At 41.8% G+C, this 24,346-nt stretch overlaps 1 protein-coding gene across 2 annotated transcripts in view; it reads right to left on the reverse strand.

The window, feature by feature from the left end:
• Positions 1 to 1,181: 1,181 nt before the first annotated feature.
• Positions 1,182 to 24,346, reverse strand: part of Tab2 (TGF-beta activated kinase 1 (MAP3K7) binding protein 2) — a 47,143-nt gene continuing 23,978 nt past the window's right edge. For both annotated transcript variants that reach the window (XM_051206012.1, XM_051206013.1), the window contains exons 2-7: positions 22,031 to 22,218; positions 15,975 to 17,478; positions 8,914 to 9,074; positions 8,610 to 8,703; positions 7,503 to 7,583; positions 1,182 to 3,151 (exon numbers count right to left, since the gene is read on the reverse strand). In XM_051206012.1, coding sequence (XP_051061969.1) covers positions 3,009 to 3,151; positions 7,503 to 7,583; positions 8,610 to 8,703; positions 8,914 to 9,074; positions 15,975 to 17,478; positions 22,031 to 22,132 — 2,085 coding nt within the window. In that variant the 5' untranslated portion in view covers positions 22,133 to 22,218 and the 3' untranslated portion in view covers positions 1,182 to 3,008. The remainder of the gene's footprint in view (positions 3,152 to 7,502; positions 7,584 to 8,609; positions 8,704 to 8,913; positions 9,075 to 15,974; positions 17,479 to 22,030; positions 22,219 to 24,346) is intronic.

The raw sequence follows: 24,346 nt of genomic DNA on the forward strand, positions 1-24,346 counted from the left end.
ACACAAACCCCCATCCAGACACATGTTACATATAATTAAAAAGGAAAGTAAATGGCTGGGTATGGTGGCATACAAACCTGAAATCACTGTACCTGGGAGACTACAGCAGCAAGACCTTGTACAAAACACCTAAAAAGTAAACACGGTGATTTAACAAAGGAAATTCATGTTTTTGTTCACAAAAGCTTGCAACCTGGGTCTGTGTACATAATAGACATAGTAACAGGTGGTGACTCATGTTTTATGGTTGTACACTTATTGGTGTGCTTGCAGCCATACCCAGGCACAGCAGTTAGAGTAACTTCTGGAGTTGGATGTCTCTTCCCGCCACGTGAGTTCTAGCATTGAGCTCTACCTGCCGGGTCATCTCTCTGGCCCTGGCTAAGGTGTCAGTGAGTAGTGTCCCCATGTTCAGTTTATATGAACTCCCCCCACCCCAATCCCTGAATGCAGTGTTAGTAATCTAAGGACAGTTGTGCACATCCTTCTGTGAGGGTCTCAGGTGTGCAGTGTTTCTGAAGTTTCCAGACCACCACCTTGTGTTCAGGCCTCCTATTCCACCAGGTCTCAGAGACTTAGGGCGGGCCTTCATTCACTGGTGTCAAACACACCAGTAAACATGGTTTTATTTTTCAAGCTCAGAAAAACTTGATTCTTAATTTTTTGAAAAGTGTGACTACGAAGGCCACCCCCCCCCCCAGAAGTGATACCCTCGGCACCAATAAGCCATGGGCTTAGTAAACATAAACTGGCAAGGCCAAAGGATCTTAGAGGCCACATTTGTTTTGAATGGGGTAGACTGTTTAAAAAGAAGCAGAGAGTTCAAATATACCACAAAAAGAAGCCACTATCCACTGTCTTCCTCAGTTGAAATCTGGTGGCTTTTACCAGTTAAAAAGCAGCCTGGCAGCCAGAAATGGTGCATGCCTAGAATCGCCATTTTGGGAGACTGAGGCAGGAGGATCACAAATTTGATGCTAGCCTGGTTTACATAGTGAGATCCTGCCTGCAAAAACCAATCAAGACACTCAAAAGAAACTGACAAAATCCAGAGGAGAAGCCAGGACCGTCTGAGAAGACTCAAAGAAAAGGTGTGCCCCCTCCTGACTTCAGTTACCAATGAACATTATGCTGCAGACAAACTGTCCCACGAACATCAAAAACAAGTCACAAAATCCATATTAGAATATAAGTTTTTTAATTTTTATAAATAACTTATCTGTTACAAAGATAGTTTACCCAGCTAAATCACAAAACCATCAACTCAAGATATCCAAATTACGTTTTATTAATAAAACAAGTAAAAACTGATTTACCAATCTTCACATAGAACTGCAGAGGAAGCTGAAAAACAAGGCCTACTTTTAAAACAAGATGCATCAAATGTACGAGGTTTGGGGTCTGGTGTCTAGTGACCTGTGATTGCCGTATTTCTTTTCACCTGCTGACCTTTCTTTCTGAGGCTCATCTGTAGTAACCCTGCTGATTTCAAACACAGCCACTTGAGAACATTTACAGTGGGACAATTTCCTGTCTTCTGCTCTATTTCAGCACTTCCTTAGCCCCTTTGTAAGCACTGATAATTTCATAATTCTTTTAAATGCATACCATCATTTTTTTTCTTGATTTCATTTAGGTATATACATTCCTGATCATATGAATATTTACTTTCCTTACAAAAATATATCATCAAAATAAAAGAGATGTCTGAGGTTGCTTCAGTGTTCAAGTCTGCTTGTTTTCTTTCTTTTTTTTTTTCCAGCTTTTCTTCAGTTGTCCTAAAGATGACTATGTTTTATAAATACATAGAATGTCACCAAGTCAGGTGCAGAAACGGACTGTCCCAACAGTACAGCAACTACACTTCTTTCCAAGAAGATGAAGAGGCTGTTGGTTCTGCTGCTGTGGCTGCTTCTGAAACTGAGCATTCCCAACGAGAACCTCCGTGAAGCTCTGTGGGACACCACACACGGGGCAAGATGTCAGTGGGCTGAAATACTTTTTGTTTCAAGCTGCTGAGTAAGACAAAAGGACATGTTTGGGCGCCCACTGCTGAAGTCAGTGTGCAGCGTCACCAGCCCACATGCCCGCAGGGTTTCCTGCAAGGCGGCTGCAGTACCTGCACGTCTTCTCAGAGCATTGGCACCCGAGGGGACAAAGGGCAGGAGCATGGGAGGGGGGTCATTTGTGCATAGTTTCATCTCATTAATGCTTTTTATGTTATGGCATTGCTTTTCTCAGTAAGGCTTAGAAAGGAACATGATTGTGCCTCCTAAAAGGGAAAAAGGACATTAGTTAACAAGTCTATTACACTATACATATAGAAATATAAGAAAATAATGAAGAAATCACTTAAAGCAGACGTGAGAGATCTGTACAGTAGGGAAGGCTTGGGGGAAGCTGACTGCGGATTTGTACAGACAATGCATACTGCTTTCCTTTTCACCGTTAGGCCCTAGATGCTGGCTTCACAGAGACGCATGTCTTCAGAAGACAAGAGACAAGGCCAAGAGTACCACAGATTCATGAAGTTTTTCTCACATCCACTGGCACTATGCGGCAGCAGACTTTAAATAGTTAATTAACCCTTGTTCCTTCTCTTCATGTATGTAGTGTTTCACCAAAAGCTTTAAAAACACAAACGGCTACCATCCTATCCCTTCCTCCTGTCAGAATCAGTAGTGACACGAGGGAGAAGAGCTTGCTGGGAACGCCTGGGCATTGACAGAGTAACAATGGTCCATCGCGGGATAGTGACACTGTACGCGGTCAGGCAGCAGGCAGACCAGTCTCTCAGGTCAGCTTTCACGGGACGAAAATCCTGCTGCCCATGACATTAGACTGAGGTATTATTAGCTCTGTGGACTGACATGAACACAGCACGCCACCGTCCTGTCACACCTCCAACTGGACTAAATCCTACGTAGCAGTGAAGCCTGTCCCCCGCTGACAGAGAGGACTTCCTTGACTTTCAGATGTGGGTTTAGAGGAGGCGCGGGGCCTTTGGCTCAGAAATGCCGAGGCATCTCACACTGTTCACAGCGGATCAAAGCCGGGTGATTTAAGAAAGTACAGGCGGTGCAATCCCACTGAGCCCCCTCCTCCTCCTCGGTGTCTTGAGTCTTCGGCGCCTTGACGGTGGACCTTTGATCTGTAAGCAAGCCAGAGGAAAAGACAAGTTCAAGAGCGGGAAAAGAGACCACCACGTCTACCAGACTGCTGCCGAGGAGTCGCCACCAGAAGCGACAAGAGCCCGAGCTGAACGTGCCTTCCCAGCCTCCTTCCAAGTGCGTGCTGCCCCACTCTGGGGGAGGGTGACTCGGCGGGACAGACACTTCCGCAGTCCAGCGTAAAAACATGGCCTCATATTCCTAACGTGGCACACAAGAAAGTCGCTTCAGCCAGTGGAAAGGGTTCCTGTGCATACTGAGAATGTAATCATGGGCTTCAATCCCATTCAAGTAGTCTTTCTATCTGTTGTTCACCAACTAGCCTTTCACGCTGTGTTCACATTCCCTGCTAGGAGCTCTTTGGCTGCCACAATCAGAAGTCAGCACCTCAACAGTGACACTGTAACCCAGCAAGTCCCATCTTGAATTTAAGTTTGTAATCTAGTTGACTAACTTTAACGCGTATGCACTCTGTGTGTGCACATGTGAGAACACACGCATGACAGCATACAGAGCTCAGAGGACAACCTGTGGGAGTTGGCTCGCTCCTTCCACCATGTGCATCCTGAGGACTGAGCAGGGCTCAAGGGTTGGCTGGCACCAAGTGCCCTCACCACTCACACACCCTGCCGGCTCCCTCTGAGTTGATGTTTGAACAGAGGTAGGGGGTCAAGCCCATTACTTGTATATGGAACTTCCTTCCGCTTTGCCAGCGCCACTGATGAACACAAACATTGCCCTGGGTGCCCCTTGCCCTTTTTCTGTCCTGTTCCACTGGTCTGGTGTCGAGTTCTGTTTACACCAGCACTGCACTGTTTGATTACTGAGCTTTAGCATCTGTTTTGAAATATGAGCATGGTATCTCCAGCTCTGTCCTCATTTGAGATTGCTCTGGCAATTTCTCAGTCTTTTCTGCCTGAATTTTAGGATGTTTTTTATTATTTTTATAAAGAATGACTTAGAATTTTGATAGTGACTACACAGAATCTGTGGATTGGGGCTGAAGATGGCTCAGCAGTCACAGAACACTGGCTGCTCTTCTGTAGTACCGGGTTCAATTTCCAGCACCCATACAGTGGCTCACAACTGTCCAGTTCCAGGTGTCTTACACACATGCACGCACGCACGCACACACCTTACACATATACATACAGGCAAAACACTAATACGTATAAAAAATATCTGTAGATCATCTTAGACATCTTAGATAACGGAACAGTACAGTTTTTCCAATTCATAAATATGAATTTTTCTGCTAATTTTTTCCTTCAGTGTTTATGATTCTGGTATAAAATTCTTCTGCCTCTTTGGTAAAGTTTATTCCTTAGTAGTTTATCTTCTTGATTATCACTGTGAATGAAACTGTTATCTTCTTGTCTATTAATTTCTTTTGCATAATTGTACTGTAAGTAGTTTTAACAGTGAATGCTTGAAAGTGTGGCTAACACTGATCCTAATATATGCTATGTCTTTTCTTAAAATACAAACACCTATAAAACAATTTATAAACTACCCACATTAAAAGAGTAACCTTTCACAGTAAAACAGATTTAACACTATACTATAAAACTATCTACAATTTATAAATTATTTCTGGAATATTCCATATAGTATTTTCAGGATGTGATTAACCGGCTAATCAATTAAGAAGGAGAAACTGCAGCTGGAGATAACCCCATGCTCATATCTTCTGCAGTTCGGGGTAGATTTGTTTCCTCTTTTCTGATTAGGATGCCTCCCCTTTTTCCTCCCCCTGAAGGAGGTAGAGATGGTGGGCATTTCTTTCTTGCACCGCACGTTAGACGGAGGCTTCCAAGTTCCTTCCACTACAACATGATCTGTGTGGTTTTGACATATGGCTTTTCTTAAGCAGGGTTAGGCTCCCCTTACTTATCGACTCTTTACATTTATTGACTTGCTGTGTGGGTGTGCGGTGTGCATGCACACCAGGGCACAGGTACAGAGTTCAGAGGACAACTTCAGGGACACTCTCTCCCTGTCTGTTATATGGGCTCCTGTGACTGGATCCAGGCCACCAGGTCTCACAGGAAGAACTTCTCCCTGCTGCAGCATCTTGTATTTTACGGTTTAATCATGAGTGGACCCATTTTCATCAAACGCTTTCTCTGTGCCTATGGATACAGCTTGTTTTCTTTGCTTTTACTTGTACAGCTCTGACTAATCGAATCTGTCTACGCCGAGCAGCTCTAGTATATCAGGGTAATCCCACTTGGCCATGGTGATGGTCTTTCCAGGGTGTTGCTTACACTGCAGTAAGAACACATATGCCTTTGTTCTCGGGTATTTGGGCCTAGAGCACAATCTTCCCCAGGTTTGGTCTCATCAGACATTTGCAAGTGTTCCTTTTCAATCTTTTGGGGGAAGAGAATTAGTGTTAATTCTTTCAATGTTTCACAGAACTCACTCAAAAAGCCATCTACTTCTCTGCACTTTTCAAAGAGATATTTTCATCACTGATTCAGTCTCATTATTAGCAGACCTGTGTTTATTCTTGATTCAGTTGGATAGACTTTCTTGGAATGTTCACATTGGTCCCTTAAGATTCTTTTATTTTTGAGGTTCTCTTTCACTTTTTATCTGAATTTTCCCCTCTCCTCAACCTGTACAGCTAAGTTTTAGTATTTAGTTTTAGTATTTCAAATGTTTTAACTGATTTTCTGTTGTTTTTAAATTGTATTTCTTCTATTAGCTTTGGGTCCACTTTCTTATGCTACAGGTCCCTGAGGTGTATAATCAGATTGCGTTATTGTTTTTAACGCAGGCTTTCTCTCTATGAACATTTGTATTGCTTTTGTTGCCTCTCAACAGGTTTTGGGGTGTTTGGTTTTTGTTTTCTTCCAGATACTTTTGTGTCAAAAGTGGGGTTCTGGGGTCAAACTTTAACCTTGGCCTTGCTAGGGAGGTCTCTATCAGTGAGCTGCTTATCTCCAGCTCATTCTCCAGACCCTTTAAAACTTCCATTTCCTCAAAGACCCAGTGGATAGTGAGAACTGTACTGCTAAGCCTTTTGGTTTCACTGGACTCTGGTTCAAAGATGGCTGAAATGATTCTGCTCTTAAATTTGTTAAAACACATTTTAAGGTAGGATAGCTCTGTTAATGCTATTGAATGTATCCTTTTATCATATACATGAAATCATATTCTTTGTTCTTAGAGACAACTCTAGACTTAGAGCCACTTATGATTTCCATTAACTACCACCTAACAAAATCCTCTGTATATTTCTTGACTTTTTAGTTTCCATGTCTTTCTGTCTAAAATGAATCTCTTGTAGAGACGGCACATTGCTGAACCGTGCTTACTAAAATTCACCCATCTGCTCTATCAGTTGGTGGTGAGTCAATGTGTTTCCATGGAAGGACTCATATTCAGCCTGTTACTTTGTCCCTTCTTTCCTTTCCAACTGTCTTCTTTGTTAATTTGATGATTCTTTTGTTTACTCTGATTTCTTAAACATCTGTATATTTGTTAAGAGTATTTTTCCCTCCTTTGTGGTTGCATGGATATCTCTCAGTTACATTTTTCTATTTTAAGTTGGTTGATGATTTAATTTCAATTCCATGCAAAAGCTGCATTTTCACTAACTACACCTTGCCAGATTATGTGTTCTTGTGGTGAAAACATGCTCTCTAAATATTGTATGTCTACTTACATTTTTTTTTAAATTTAACTTCTCTTAGGGCTAAAAGCAAATTATGCACCATGATGGTTAGCAGTGCCATAGTGACCTAAATGTGCATGCCTATGTATTTTCCTTTGGAAAGTCAGATTTATCCGTATGATTTCATTTGTACACATATTCTAGTACCTGTCTTAAACACAGCCTTATTTCAACATGTCTTAGCACGGTGAACACATATGCTGTAAAATGCCACTAAAAGATACTTTTTTTTGAAATTCACCTGGAATTCAGGATATATTATTCAGAATTATACAGAACAAAAACTAAATTCTTCTATGGTAACTTCCTTATTGTTTAAAAATTTAAAGAGAATAAAGTTCTGTACTTTGTTTTAAACCTAAACTTTCTGTTTTGGGAGTACATAGTGGCTAACTAAGGTCTCACACATTACTCTTAAAAAGTTAAATACATTATAGTTTTGCACCTCCCCAAACCCCCAGAATGTAAATGAAAATAAATAAACAAACATCTTCCTAATGAATCCACCCCAGAACTCCAAAGTTGGAAGCACTTCTAAAATGGAAGGTTGTAAAAAATAAATAAATAAATAAATAAATAAATAAATAAAAATCTTCTAAGATTTTGCTTTTCAAAATGTAACAGTTTTCACACTTAATGGATACACTAACCTTTGGGTTTTGGTGGCACAGGACCTACAAATCCAATATTGTCATAAAAGTTATGAATAGCGCTGGGGTTAAAATGTGGTCCTGAAATATATAAAAAGTAAATATATCAATATTTATAACTCAAAAATACTTCATTTTTAAAAAGTAAGCACTTCTTTCTAAAAATAAACAGAAGAAATGCTTTAAATTATACCCTCTTAATTTCAAACTATATGTAAGATTTCAAAACCATCTCAAAATATAGTTATAAGATAGTATCCATAAGCAGAGGCAAGTGGTAAACTGGGAAACATGAAGTCAGTGTTTGTAAGAAAGAATTAGACACAGACCCCTGGCTCTATGTGACAAATTAAGTGATAGCTTACTGGCACTGTAAAATCAATTTAAGCCAAGTTCATCATCTTTCAGTTTGACAAATGCTGGAGTACACACAGAACTCTAACTCAAGACTTCTTTGTTAAGTTTCCTTTGTCTTTTTTAAAAATTGTATATATTTCTATTATTTCCCCAACTTCAGAGTTAGATTTCAGTGATAAAATTTTACTTAGGTTTTCTATGGAACTGAACTAAAGATAAGAACTTTTTACTACCATAAGAAATGATTGCTGGTTACTAACTGCTCAACAAAGTATAAAGTCCTGTCATGGTCCTAAGAATATATAAGTCTGCTTTTATGTCCTTTTCTATTGAATCAATTAAGACAGTGCCAGTGAAATGAGGACACACAATTCTTGAAAGGTAAAAGGAGAAAGTTCCATGGATACATCCATATTAACAAATCCCGTTAACAGACTATACACACAGAAGCCAAACCTCTGGCCATGCAGCTAGGCACACAATCATTGACTTCCTTTACCACAGGGCTATAGCAGAAGGCTACAGCACATCTAGACGCCACTGAGTGTATCTGCTTTCTTGAAGCAACCACATAATATTTGTTGGGGCTTGGAAGGGGGCATTAAAAAAACCAATTGTTCTTCAGCATTATCTGGTTGCAAGCTGAATACTTTGAGACAGGGACTGGTAAGCTGTTCTCAGCCAGGAAAAGAAAGACTTGGCAGATCAATTCAATGAATTTCAGCTGAGTATGTACTGAATGTAATTTACCTCGGGCTTGAAAAAGATCAATTTCTTTGGTTAAGCAGTCAATGTCAATCTGGAGTTGTCTATTACAACTTCTCAACTGCTGCATTTCTTCGAGCTGAAAAATAATTTCATGTAAAAAAGGTTTGTATTGAATTCTCATGTCATTAGTTAAGAAAGAATGGAGTTTGGCAGGGGGAAGGTAAGGGCAGAAAAACAAGTATGAATTAAGAGCATTTGCAGAAAACTAGAGCCAGCTTTTACCCTATGGCCGTTGGCCTACTCTCCTGTGCAAGCACAGAAGTCACAGTGGTTGTGTAAGACTTACTGAAGGTATTTGGGATATGGAGTTTGATCTCTTCAGGCGCCTTCGAGTCAGATTGTTTTCCATCTCATTGACCTCAGATTTGAGTTTGTCCAGCTTTTTCTTCTGCATCTCGAGCTCTCTCTGCAGCCGTTCCATCCTGGCCTTCTGGTGTACTAGCAGAGCTGTAACAGGAGGACAAGCGTAAGGACCCACCCACTCCAGCAGCTACCCTAAGCAGACGAGGAAAAAGAGACCAACAAGCATTTCTGTGACAGTGCCAAGAATCCCAGCTGAGCACTTACAATTTCAAAAACCTTAATCTGGAAGCAATTCTAATTCTTTAAACAAATATTGTACACCTAGGTTTTTATAAAACCTACATTATGGCTGAAGACAATGTCTGTAGTCTAATACTTTTGAAACGGTTCTAGCATCGTAAACCAATCTATTTGCAGCTCTGTAGCTCACATCTGACTCTAGGAAAGGACAGATTTCTTTCCACTTGCACGACACACTGGTCTATGCATGAGATATCCTAACAACAATTTTATTTCATAAGGGAATATGGAATAGTGTAAATACATTTTGATGCAATAAACAAGAAAACCAAATTGTTCAAACTAAGTTTAAAGCTGTCATTTAGACACACAAATACTTTATTTTCTCATTCTCAGACTACATTTTGTGAAACCACTTTAGCAGGGTTTCTAAAGGAAGCAACAAATCTTGCAGCATAAATGCTGAGCTACCTGGGAAAGCTTATCAAGCTGTCAAAATGTCACCTGGAACCACACTTGATTGGAAAGACACCTCAGGTGGATGCTACCCAGAGAAAATAAGCTGATGCGATGAAGCACTTTAAGCCTGCAGTATTTTTAGTGCTTCCCAGGGTTAGAAATGTTTGGATACACAAACACTTAACCACGGTATTACAATGCCTGAAATGTCCATGCTATATACAATGACATGCTATACAGGCTTGCAACTTACAGTTAGTAGGTATATCAGGGTATACAGTAGCATTATTATACAGGTCTGGGATTGCCATGGTAATTGCATGAGTGGACTGGCTACATGGCACATTTTTTTTTCAGACTGAATCACTTGCTAAATGTTGTATATCTGTACATTTACAAATCAATTCCAGGGGCAGACAGAGTACAGAGAAAGGTCAAGATTTGAAGGATAATGGTTAGAAATGTCCCCAAATTGGAAAAAAAAAAAAAAGTATAACTTGAGAATATAATGGAACAACTTGTTCATGTTAACTAAATTATCAAGGAGTACAGATGAATAAACATACTCTCACAGTTTGGGATAGTTTATCAGTGACAGCTGTTAAAAGAATTTTTTTTTTTTTAAACAACAACAACAAAATCAAATAAAGGACGGAATATGATGACAAACAAAAAGCTGAATTAAAAAACAAAAAACAAGACCCCTGGTGAGTGTGTGAGAATGGCGCAGATTGTTGAGAGCAACGTGAAACTAAAATACTAAAGATTAAAAAAAAAAAGATAAAGAATTAGGAAGTACAAAGTCTGAGATGTGAGCCATGGTCTTGGGAAGAATGCCCCCAAGAATATCTGTGTTTCTCTTTATGAGCTATGCTTAAGTTTACATGAAGACCCATTCCTAAATGCTAATATGCTAACTCTTTAGGAATTACTAATCAAAGGAATGAAGGTACAATTTCTAAATGAAATACCCAGTCCCTAAATTAAAATGACAAAGAGGAAAATAAACACGTGTTTAACCTTAGCAAGGAAGAACATGAAAGACACACAAAACAAAAAACAAACAAACAAAAAAATCGAGAGTAGGAGTCGAAATGTAGGACGAAGGAGGAGTAAGAGGTCTGGACCCTCTCTCCAGACCTCTCCAAAAATGAAAAGCTGTGGATTCCTTACAGATTAACATGGTTTAATCAAGCAAGACCCCCTGAAACAGTGTCCCAGGTGATCCAATATTCAAAACATCTGGGACAAGGCAGCCTTGCAGACCACTACAGCCAGGATTTCTGCGTCTTCTTAGAATCCCCATGGTATAAACAGAATCCCCAATCAGCAGGAAGCAGTTTGGAGAAAATGACACCCATATTTCCAAATATTGTCTATAAGTGTGTTTTCATCTAAATGGGGTTGGTTATGAATGGCTAATCATCATGACCAATCTCTTTTTAAAGGTAAAAAGGGGATCATGTAATAGAAATGAATACTTTGTTTTGGAATGGAATTTTATTTGATACAAATTTAAGGTCAATTTTGTGATATGTCTGTTTTTCCTCTTGTTTAGGTACTGTGTTTGTATAGCTCATTTAAAAATGTAATGTATAATCAAGTATAGGTTATAGATAATTACCTATGACAGTCATGGACAGCTTTGCCATGGCTTAACTCCTGCCAGCCTCTGAAGGACACAAATGTTTCTTAACTTCACTGGAAACCAGATGGTGTTAGTTTTAATACTTTTAGGCACTTTAAATAATACCTAATTCTTCTAGAAACCAGATGGTGTTAGTTTTAATACTTTTAGGCACTTTAAATAATACCTAATTCTTCTAGAAACATAAATCCATTAGAAGAGAATGCACTTTAAGACAATCCATTGTGAAATGTCCAGTTTGTGATGGAATGTCACAAGGCCAGTTCAGTGTGGTTTCAAGGAGTATCACCATAACTAAAGAGAGAAACAGCACAAGAGTTCTGTCGTCTGCTTTTCCATTTCATGGAACATGGTAGGGCTTTCTAATTAGGATACAAACCCCAGAAATCAGGAGAAAAGACCGGCAAATCTGAATGCATTAGGAAAGTAGACTCAGCACCCTCCAAAAACAGGTGTGCTCACCAAGTGAGAGATGCAAGTGTCTTCAAGAGGGCATTCATCCATTAAATGTACAGCTGTGATGCCGGATTGTTTAGTGAATGAGAAAAACTCTCTAATTCTGCAATATAGACACAATCCCGAGCAGTCCAATTTATCAATCAGTGGTTATCTAATCTCCCCATGTGTTTACTAAAGTATATACTAAAAATGTGCTTATATGTATTCATATATAGTCATATGTATGTATACTTACATGAATGACTAAGGACGATTAAAAATGTTAATAAAATTGTACTTAACAGTTAAATGGTTAGAGGTGGAGACATATTTACTGTATCTTTTTTATCAGACCTTTTTAATGATTTGCAGATAACTTTTGTACTGCTTTAAGATACCAGCTGCTAAGCAGAGCTCTCCACAGATGACATGTGCTGCCCCAGGAGGCAGCTGGGGAATGGACTGTCACTTACGAGAGCCCCTGTGTGATGGTGCTGGATGAGCAAGTGCACTGGGCCAGCCTAGGAATACAACTCCACATGACTTAGGAGCCTCTTTTAACTCCAAGATTAATGCTAAGTTAAAAAAATGGTTCCCATAAAGAGTGGGGAGGCCCAGCAGGTAAGAGACTCACTTGAGAAAACAAGCAGAAAATGCAAAGCATAAGCAGCTCGATATCAATTTGTATTTGTAGTTTTTGAGATTACTATTTAATGACATGGTTACAACGTAGAGCAAAGTTCTAGAAGAGTCTTAAATAGCAGCTAATAAAATTAAGCCAAGTACCAATTTAAAAATTGTAATGAATTTAAATTATATTTCCTTTTAAAAAAGCACTTAATTTGTATCCCAACCAGAATTTTATTAAATCTCAAACAGGAGTGCTATGATCTGTAAAGAAGTACTGGTAAAAAATGACAAGAAATGAGAAACACAAAAATCAATAAACTTAACTTTCAACTCAATTTTTTAAAGGTGAATGTCTATTTTAGGTTCAAAGTCAAGGCTATTGCTTAACAAAATCAAAACTTCTGTTAATAGGACAATAGCATCACAAGGTTAACCAGAGACAAGACACTAAAGTATTATTAAAATAACATTTTATGTATGTATGTTTGTAAACAACAAAAGCAGTTTGCCATCTAAATCACTCGGAGAGGTTTCTGGAGAAGAAAGCTCGAGAAGTCATGCGGGCAGCTGTGCTACTCTGGGGAGCCTGGCTTCTGTAACTAACACATACAATCCACACTTTTCCTTCCACATGGAAACTGGACTGAGTGAGCAAAGTGTCCTGCCCTCTCCACTCTCAGCGTGGCCAGCCCTACTAACGGTGTAACACTATGTGGGCAGGGCGAGGAGCTCGCTCCTCTGCTTTCCAGAAGCTGCTGTCTCCAATGGTCTCAACCAGGAGGGAAGAAGCTTATAACTCAGTGGGTCCCAGGGAAATCTCAACAGTAGGATCAGCAGCTACAAAGGCTCCACCAACGCCTTTCTGTCATGTTTAGGGAAGCCTAGGAAGGCCAGAGGGGCTTGGCAGAGCAAGGAATGCAGTGACTAAGGAGACGGCACAGCCAGCAATGGCTCAGTGGAAAAGCACTTGACACAGGTAACTCGGTTACTTGAGACTAAAGCCCCCAAGCCACGTAAAGGCAGAAGGAGAAAAACCAACTTCAAATGTGTCCTGCACTCAAATGCTGTAGCACATACATTCCCACCTACATATGCATGTACACAAGCATGCGTGAACATAAACACATGCACTCACACTCTAAACAAACGTAAGAGGCCATTAAAGACAAGTCAAAAGGCAGATGATGAGGGATGGCAGGCCTGAGCTTTTGCTGTGAAGAGACTCAGTAGCTGCCACCTGCAGTGGCTCACTCTGCTGCAGTTCTCATCGGCATCCCTGGCTGCTGAGCTGCAGCTCGGGAGGCATGCACAGGGGAGAGCAGGCGTGCATGCACTCATCAGGACTGTGAGCCGCGTCTAGCTCAGAGCAGGGACGGTGTGGTGGAAGGACAGGGTTCTGGACATCAGCGGAAGGATAAAGGACGGGATTTCCTGTCAAATAAGATGTGGATGGGAACGGAAGGAGAGGAGGGAGGGGAAACTGTGGTCGCTATGAAAAATAAACGAAGACTGTTAATAAGATTAAATAATATTAAAAAAAAAAAAGAAAATTAAGTTGCCAGTAACTGCTCTAGGGAAGAACAAACTGGTGGGAAGGCCAGAGCTGATGTAAAATTCAGTAAGTCTGAGAACGCCATGAAATAGTTCAATGCAGGGACTATTGTTCATATAAATTCTAGCACTTGGGAAAATGAATGAGGCAGGATTTTGTTTTGGGCAAAGCTGGACTACACAGGACTATGTTGTCTAAATAAATAAATAAGAAAGGAACAAAACTCAAGAGACCAAATGAGATCACTCAGAGAACAGAGGTAGACAAGGTTAGGAATTAACTAGAAGGCGCTGGCCTCACTAGGACCGATGAAGCAGAAGAGCAGTCAGGGAGAGGAGAATGGGCACAGAATGCAAGCAGTGAGGCACCTCCAGAGAAATCCCACGGTTCCTCCAGGAGAGGGTGGCTGCTCTCCAGAGGAGGACAGCGAGGGCTCAACAGTACCTACTGAGTGCCAGCACCGAGGACCCTGCCTGACAGCAGCTGCGGGGACTGCAGTGGGGAGAACCTGACAGTAGATTCTAGAGAGAATGGGAAGACACAGATATGGAGACAGTGCACTTATAATGTCCAGCTAAGTAACAACCAATGTCTCTGTCTAAAAAACTCGACTGTCCTATTTTAGTCATAAAAGTGTTAAGAATCGGCAAATACGAGCCTGCCAGTCTCCTTGAGAGGGGACGACAGACTCAAGGAGACAGTGCTGGTGGGAAAGCCAGTGTCTACAGACTCAGGCACTGCTGAAAGCGGAGACGGACCCAGTCGGCCAGTCACGGGGATGGGTAGAGTCACAGTCGGCCAGTCACGGGGATGGGTAGAGTCACAGTCGGCCAGTCACGGGGATGGGTAGAGTCACAGTCGGCCAGTCACGGGGATGGGTAGAGTGTCACAGTCGGCCAGTCACGGGGATGGGTAGAGTCACAGTCGGCCAGTCACGGGGATGGGTAGAGTCACAGTCGGCCAGTCACGGGGATGGGTAGTGTCACAGTCGGTCACGGGGATGGGTAGAGTCACAGTCGGCCAGTCACGGGGATGGGTAGTGTCACAGTCGGTCACGGGGATGGGTAGAGTCACAGTCGACCAGTCACGGGGATGGGTAGAGTCACAGTCGGCCAGTCACGGGGATGGGTAGAGTCACAGTCGGCCAGTCACGGGGATGGGTAGAGTCACAGTCGGCCAGTCACGGGGATGGGTAGAGTCACAGTCGGCCATGGGGATGGGTAGAGTGTCACAGTCGGTCACGGGGATGGGTAGAGTGTCGCAGTCGGTCACGGGGATGGGTAGAGAGTCACAGTCGGTCACGGGGATGGGTAGTGTCAGTTTTAGCATAATTTCTAGTGCAAACACAATCATCTACAGAACACATGTATGTCAGCTCACTAAAGCAAAATGCTAACAGTGTGAATTTAAGCTGGGCCCCAGGCACCTGATGTCCTGACATCTCTATAGACCATTATGGGATGTGAAAGGAACACAGCCTGGCACACATGAAGAATCACTTAGTATGAGACTGAAGAATCAGACTCTAAGAAACTGAGTCATAAAGTCAGTTTATTAGAAGAGAGTGAGGGGCTAGCAATGGCTCAGTGGTTAAGAGTACTTCTTGTTCTTGCAGCGGACCTGGATCCAGTTCCCAGCATACATGTGGTGGCTCACAACCATCCTTAACTCCGGTTACAGGGGATCGGATGTCCTCTGCAGACCCCTGTGGGCACCTGGTAAGCCCATGCTACACAGACATACAGGCAGGCAAAACACTACTCCTACATATCAAACAAAATAAGCTTTGAAGAACATTTTAAAACAAACAAGCCTAAGCTGATAAAAATTGAAATTAGCATTTATATGAATACTTTCAAGTATTAAAATAATATTATTTGGGGCATCTACAGATGGAAGTCGGGCCTGGGATACAGCCCCAGGGGAAGACCATGTGGTTTAGAGCAAGGCTAGCACTGTAGAAAACACAACACAACACAACAGAACAGAAGGCACAGTGACGCCCAATCCCGCTGGGAAACCACGCGAACAGTAAATGCAGCGTGGAGAATCATCTCTCCTTTGACATTAGCATTACCTTGTGTGTAGGCAGCATCATCAGATCCCATACTCAATTTCCGGGCTTCACTTATTCTATCCACATGTGCTAAAGCAGGGTCTGTGAGGTGTTGAATATTCTCTGTCTCTACATAATGGTCAGGGTGATTTAGAAGATTTGTAAGTTCAAAGGTAGGGGACACTACCCCCGGGGAAACTGCGGGGGGTTTGTTGGGAGAAACTGTAATTTTGAAAGTATATTTTGTGTTGGGTTGAGTGACCACCACTCGAGGAGATGTTGCAGAGTTACTGCCTAACACTCGGCTTTTGGGAGGGTGGTGATGGATGAAGGCAGGACCCATGCTCACTTGCCCGGACATATTCCTGGAGGCTGCAGATGCCCCAGAATTTGTGGATATGAAGAGTGTAGGTTGATTCCGCATGCCCTGCTCATCTCCTGTGGCGGCATTGGCTGAAATATAGACCTTAGGTTGACTACGGGAGATCATCTCGTCAGTACTTGGAGGACTGGCAGCTATGTAAACAGTGGGCTGATTTCTATTTAAGGTCTGGCTGTTGACCATCGAGGAAGTGCTGGCAGTTCGAGGTCCAGAAGAACGCAATTTTGAAGAACTGTTTCTTTGTGGGGGTTCAAGTTTGATTTCAATCTGGTTTTTTCGAGGTCCTGTTGAAATATTCTGAATGTTATATTGGCCATGGGCAGAAGACTGTGAGCTACCGGATGAATGAATTGTCGGCGGCTGTGGAGTAGTCGGTGAACTGATAGGCATGTAGACATGAGAGGTCTGGTGGCCCTGCTGATTCGGCTGTTGGGTTGAGGTATGTGGCAAAGGGTTGGATGCAGGGTAAGTAGTCCAAGGACCAGGCTGCGAAGGTTGATAGGCTTGCTGAGGAGGGTTCATGGGATTAAACTGAGATACCCAGCCAGAATGCTGTTGCGTCTGTCGAGCTGTACCACTAGGAGTTGTAATATAAGGCCTAATATAGATAGAATTTCCCTGTGGGCTGTTAAGGACAGGCGGAGGTACACCATGTATGTGCAAAGATGTAGGAGTACTACGACCAGTCTGTATGTTTGGGGCTAACGTTACCATAATAGGATTGAACCTGGGAGTTTGTTGTGAGAGGTTGGATGTCCCTTTGCTGCCTAGGTGAAACCCAAGGTGCGGTGTTGAACTTGAAGCACCAGATGTACTGGGCACTCCAAAAACACTGAAGCCTTGAGGCACTTGAGCTGGTGCTGTCTGTGGCTCCTGCTGAAACAGGTCGTTATTGGACTGGCCACCTTGAAGCTGTCCATCACTAACGCTGTGTGTTAAAGTCCTGCTTCCATTCACCCGACTTCCTTCTCTTCCATGGTGGTAAACATTCTGTGACTGCAAGTCCAAGTTGAGAGAAGTCATGTGATTGCGCAGACCAGAAATTCCAGCCTCATCTGAGAAATTCAGGTCTCCTTCACCATAAAGATACCTCGTACTCTCCTGAGAGAGGACAGCGCAGCAGGCATCCAGGTTGTTATTGTTCTACAGAGCAAAATGAAAACTGGTCAATCGTAGTCATGAGAAGTGAACACAAAGACTATCATTACCACAGAGATACCACACAACTAACAAGCGAGTGTCTGATTCGATTATAAGACTTCCATCTTTTGATTTGAGAACTGTTTTGTGTATTAGTATAATGGGAAAGCTGAGCAGTAACTGATAAATGTCAACGAAATCATTGTCTTAGAAGCTTCTTAGTAAAACGGACACATCCAAATACAGTAAAAGTGCAGCCTAATTAGAAATACAATTTTAAGCTGAACAACATAATCGATTTAAGAATATAATACTATAGTCGGGCATTGGTGGTGCACACCTTGAATCCCAGCACTCCAGAGGCAGGAGGATCTCTGTGAGTTCGAGACTAGCCTGGGCTATAAGAGCTAGTTCCAGGACAGCCTCAAAAAACAAACAAACAAACAACCCTGTATAATTAAATTTCTTTTAAGGTGAAATGATAAAGTGCAAAGTTCCTCAAACCACTTAGAAACAAATTCTTTAAAACTAAATGCGATTTAGCAGGTGGATTTTTAGTGCTTAAAGTTTAAAAAAAAGTCTGAAGTTAGTCATCTCAATTCCACATATGCTTCCTCTTTTACATACACACACAAATAAAATGTAAGCACAAGGCAGCTATCAAGAATGAGTTCACGCCTCTGCCTTCAACAGAGCACCACGAAAACCTGTTCCAGAAAGACAGAAAAAAAGCAATATTGGAAACCAAGTGTACCACATCATTAGGCATAAATCATCCACAAATAATTATTGAACATCAACTATATATGCAGCTTTTTGAGCCTGTAGAAGACTGAATGACAAAAAACAAAACAAAAACAAAAACAAAAAAACAAAACAACTCCCCTCCCCCAAGAGCCTGTCACTAAACTCAGGTTGAGAGTTTTGGGAATTGGCAGTAGTCAGCTCTGTCGGGCCTAGGACCTCTCCAGCCAATGATAGTCAGCTAGGTTTATAATGCCCCAGATGGATTCTAAGTATTTACACTTAGAGCCACAAAGAGGTGCAGCTCTCAGCCCTCATCAAAGCAGTTTCTTTTTGCAGCAGACACAATCTACAAGTGGTCAAAATGCAGAGAACAACTGTTCTCTGTAGGATGCCCCGCACCAACACAGCAGAGAGAGGGAGAACCCGTCTTCTCCAGAGATGAGCCCCCAAATCCAAGTGGTCAGCCCTAAACACATGTACATTAGAGCAAGACAGTCACCCGGCTTCAAAACACAGCACGGAAGCACCAGAGAAGCAATACTGGAGGCTCCTTCTCCCCAGGCCTCTACACCGGTGCCCGAGGACACACACTCATAGGCACATCTACACACTAATGTACACACACGGACAACTGGACTAGCGAGGTAGGTATGGCTAGACGATTCACAGGGCATGCATAATTTAGGTGAGGAGAAAAGAGACAAACAACCCTAACAACCCTCCCCCAAACTAAAACAAAACCGACACAGAATCCCTAGAGCTCTTGGTGAAGGGAGAGGTAGCTGGGCCACGTTCCAAACAAAGTGAATGGAACAAGTCTACCTGGAGAGAAGGTTCACATTGGAAAACTCAGTGAGACACCTGGTTACAAAGACCTGGGATTAAGTAAAGGAGGACTAAAAAAACAAAGACAAAAGCAAAAGACACTACAGCTTGGCCTTTATTAAGCAAGTGGGAGAGCTACTGAGCACAGCTGAGCAGAAGACGAAAGGAGTATTTGGGAAGGCAATCTGCTCATACGTAAGAAGCAAGGAGGTGAATATTCTTTGGCAAAGCAGCCAGTTAGAAGGCAGGCAATAGTAAACACCTGACAATGGAAACAACTAGAGATCAACCAACACAACTTAGACACCAGAGGGAAAAATGTCACTCCACAACTCTTGTTAAGAAACCATAGTCCTTGAGGTACCTAGTCTCACTGCAACTCCATAGGCCATGTCTGTTGATATCCATGGGAGACCTGCGCTTTCCTGAACAGAAACAGAGGAGGAATGGATTGGGGGTGGGAAATGAGAGGGGTTGGGGGAAGGGCTGGGAGAAGAGGAGGGAGGGGAAACTATGGCTAGGATGTAAAATAGGAAGGAAGGAAGGAAGGAAATGGACAGTCTACACAAATTGAACAAGGAATAAGCGAATAAGAAGTGAAAAATGGTGTTGATGTTTTATTTTATTTTATTTTTTGCCTAGTGTTCTGCCTCTGGAATACTTGGCTTGTTTTCTTAATACATCAAGATTACACTGATATCTTTTAAAAATACCTTAAGTAGTTCTATAAAAGACTTGAAGTCTCATTCCCAGTTAATAGATTTTAAAATATCACAGAGTACTGCACAGTGGTAGCTCATGCCTTTAATCCCAGCATTCAGGAGGGAAAGGTAAGCGGTGGCCAGGTAGACTACACAGAGAAGCCCTGTCTCAAAAAAACCCAAAAAACGGGGTGGGGGTGGGGGTGGGTGGGTTTTGAAGATGACAAAGGGGAGTCACTATGAGTAAGGGTTCTAGATAGTTCTTTCAACTGCAAATGCTGAAATTTGTTAACCTACATTATTCTCCTATTAGTTCAATGACTCTCTACCTTCTACTTTATGGGTTTTAAGGAAGGCTTACACCCCCGCCCCCAAATCTCTGCTCTTTTCCCACTTTGGCTCCTACCTTATTGCTTTTTATGCTGGTTGGTTTTTGTCAACCTGACACAGACCTATCCATATCTGGGGGAGGGAATCTCAACTGAGGAACTGGATCCATCAGATGGGCCTGTAGCAAGTGTATGGGGGCATTTCTGGATTGATGACTGATGTTGGTACCAGCCCCAGGTAGGAAGGTGGTCACAGGTACTTAAGAAAGCACACTGAACAAGCTAGTTAGCAGCACTCTCCATGGCTTCCATTTCAGTTCCTGCCTAGATTCGTCCCTTAAGTCCCCTCAGTAAAGGCCTGTGCCCTGGAAGTGTAAGATGAAATCAAATCCTTCCTTCTCCAGTTACATTTGGTCTTGGTCTTCATCACAGCAATAGACCTAACTAACACACATCCTTTCCCCATTACATTCTATACTGATAACTATGAACTACTGATTCATTCACCAAATATTTGTAATGGGGAACTTTCACTACTGTTTCTCTTTTCAGAAGTGTGAGTCATATATCCTACTAGTTAATTTACCAGGGTTATACTTTTTCATGGAGATTTTTTATTTTTACTGAACAGCAAAGAAATGAGGTAAAAATAATGGTCAAAGATGTTATTGTTGGCCAGGCAGTGGTGGCTCACACCTTCAATCCCAGTACTCAGGAGGCAGCAGAAGGCTGATCTTTGTGAGTTCAAGGCCAGCCTGGTCTACAGAGCTAGTTCCAGGACAGTCAGGGCTACTTAGAGAAACCCTGTCTCGAAAAAACTGAAGAGATGCTATTGTTGGTAACCATCAAAACCTGAATTCAAGTCTGCTTGTTCTAAGACTCTCAAACACATGCTTAACTACTGTAGAGGGAACCAGGTTAAGTCTGGAGAATTCCATGTACCGGACGATAGCTACAGTGTAGAGTATGACATAAGACACCAGGCTATAGAGTAGGCTGGGATTCCAGACCACAGACTAGTAGACTCTAGTCAAGACACCCAAAATTCATCTTGAAGAACAAGAGGGCGAAAATTTAGGAAGGCAAATATATAGCAGAATATATTAAAATCTATATTTACACTTGATCAGATAGATTAAGATAGATTGGTGGGGCCCAAATTAGGTTAAGGCTAAAAGCACACAGACCAAGTAAAAGTACAGATAATAGATAAGGGTATGGACAAAATACATGCAGTCACTATAAATACAGGCTTGCTAAAAAATTTCATACATTATCAAATTTTAAAAATAATTGGTCAAATTTGTAAGTATTTATGAAGGCTCCTCAGAATACTTTTGATAGAAAAGATTTCCAGTTTAAGTAAATGGCCATCTATAACCATTACTAATATTTAATAATATTTAGAATTATGGATTTCTAGAATTTTGTATACTAATAACAATGTAGAAATTGGAGAGATTAATTGGAAAACATAAAATAAACTTAGAAATATAAAATTGGGAATTATGTGTTCACTGTTCATACAAATCTCTCATCAGAGATAAGAAACTGACATGCGAACAGGGTTTTGACAAATGCTTGGAATACCAAATCGATAGAACAAGTTCCTTAATGATTTTTTTCTTCATTTTTACACAAAGATCAGGATTTAAAATTCTGACAAGAGGATGGGGGAAAAGGAGCAAGATCATCGCTAGCATATGAGCATAAGTCAGTGCTCCTACACGCAGAATGCACTGGGCTCTCCCATCTGTAGGACAGATAATGCCTGTGGCATGTACACACGCAGGCATTACACACGCAGGCCCCGAGAGCCCCACCGTTATGAGACATTTCTTTTCGTTACAGCACAGCAACAACAAAGAGCTGTCCTCCAATAGCTAAAAAACGCCAAATTATACATTATAATGAACATTTTATCAATGAATCTAGAAACCGTTGAACACTAACCTGTAACATACACCTGGATACAACAACTTCAGGCACTTCAGGGAATTTTTGTCGCAGGTCATGTAAAACCTGAAAATCAATTTGGTGGCTTCCTTGGGCCATTCGTGTGTCGCCTGCTCAGGACTATCTTAATAGGCAATTCTAGGCCTGAGTGAAATTAGTACTCATCTCTTCTGGCCAAGCATTTTCTGTGAAAGAAAAAATTTTATTTTAGTGAAAACTGACTTTAGGATGTGGATTTATAATTACTTTGAAAGGGTATTGTACCTTAGCACCTAACAATATAAACCACGGAAGTGTTATTCAGACTTAATGATTTCCATGTAGGGATACATACTACCACTTCTAATAGCCAAACTTGAAAGGATCCAATTCCCCTCTATTTGTATGCGATACACTGGCATCCAATTAAGAAGCTGCAGTGAGGCTGTCTCTTCCCATTGTTGTAAGCAGTAGTCAAGAACCCCACCCCTTTACTTAAAGCCCTAAGGACCTGAAGGTGTGTCTCTATAAAGGAGTGTGTGTATTTTATCTAAAATTGAACGCTGAGGTTACGGTTTGCTTTGCGCCCATTTTTACGTGCACGCTCCACTCTGCTTCAGCTTCCTGTGTGTCACCACGCTGGTGCTCTTCCCCACCTGTAGAGCTTTTGTCTGAGCCACCTTAGCTACTACTGCAAAGTCTCCTCCTGGGGGCAGGAGAGATGGCTCAGCGGTTAGAGCACTGGCTGTTCTTCCCAAAGATGGGGCTCAAGCCCCAGCACCCACGACAGTGAGCTCACTGCTGTCTGTGGCTCCCGCTGCAGCAGATCTGACCCCTTCGCACAGGCAAGTACGTGTGGAAGGTACCACTCACTGCACAGAGGGCGGAGGCAGATTATTAAAGCCAGTCTCCTGCTGGCCTCTTCTCCGCCTGCCTCCATGCCTTTCACAGGCAGTCTCTCCCTGTGAGTGACCTTTGTGAAACACACAAAAGTGCCCAGCCCACCCCGGGGGGGGGGGGCTCTAACCTCCCTTCCCACCACACCCTTTGCTCCCTCCCTTGCTAATGGGCTTCTGGACTGACTGCCCTAGCCTCTAACGTTTTCTCCCTCAGACACCTGAAGGCTCTTTTACTTTCGTAAGTCACTCATCAAATGCCACCCACTTAAGGACAGTTTCTCTGACCATTCTTCCTATGTTAAAAAAAAAAAAAAACACACACATTCCCACACTACCTTTTCCTCTGTAACTTTTATAAGTGACCTCTAAAGGATCAAGAACTCTGAAGTTAACAATTGTATTCCCAAGACTAGATCATTCTAGGTTCACAAAACATGCAACATTCATTAGTTGAAGGTTTTATTGTGAAGTTTCTTTCATAATACAGTTTCTAAAACATTTCAAATGATTTGAACTTAGAAAAAATAATTTACACACTACAATTAGAGATGGGCAAATAAACATGTAAATGAGAAATACTTTCATTAATGAAATGAAAACAAATTCTAATTCCTTCCATTATGAAAGCATGCATAGCCATGTTACTACTGACTCACTTCTTGATGATGAGGACATAAAAACGCACCTACACTCCCTCACAGGACAGAGTGGTTCACGGAAGAAGACGACCATTAGTCAGAAGCCTAATCTTGTGTATATACACTCTATACAGTGTAGGAAAGAAGTCAGTAGGAGATGGTAAGAGTGAGTGGGGGCTTCCAAATCCTCAGGGTCCAGATAGGTAACAACAAAAACTTAATGTACTTATACTTAGGAGCCAGAAAACAGGACAGATCAATGGGTGGATAAAACCAAACAAACCTGATAGGATTATGATTAAGTTTTTTCCCCCAAATGAATAAAAGACACACATTTCTAGATTTAAGGAAAACCATACAGAGGCCCAATATGTCTAACTGCTATAAAGCATGGAAAGAGACCTTAAACACACCAAGAAATGGCACCTATAGCCAGAGGAACAGCATTTGCAGACAAGGCTCATTCTCTAGCCCAAGGTGGTCTTGAACTTGGGGCAATACTCCTGCCTCAGCATTCTGAGTTCTGGTATTACAGGGGTGAGCTACCATGGCCATCTGAGTGCTGACTTAAGACATGTTGGAGGCCAGTAGATAGTTAAGTGATACAATGTGCTTTGTTTTACTTTTTGAGGCCTAGGCTGGTGTTAAACTCACTATAGAGCCCCAGGCTGCTCTGAAACTCATAATCTTCCTGCCTTAAATAAGTAAATAAATAAATACCAGGCAACTATGTGAGGATTAAACTATAAAAAGAAACCAAACAAACGACATGCCCTTAACTTCAATATGAAAAATCA

Source organism: Phodopus roborovskii, unplaced genomic scaffold, assembly GCF_943737965.1.
Source record: "Phodopus roborovskii unplaced genomic scaffold, PHOROB, whole genome shotgun sequence".
NCBI lineage: Eukaryota > Metazoa > Chordata > Mammalia > Rodentia > Cricetidae > Phodopus > Phodopus roborovskii.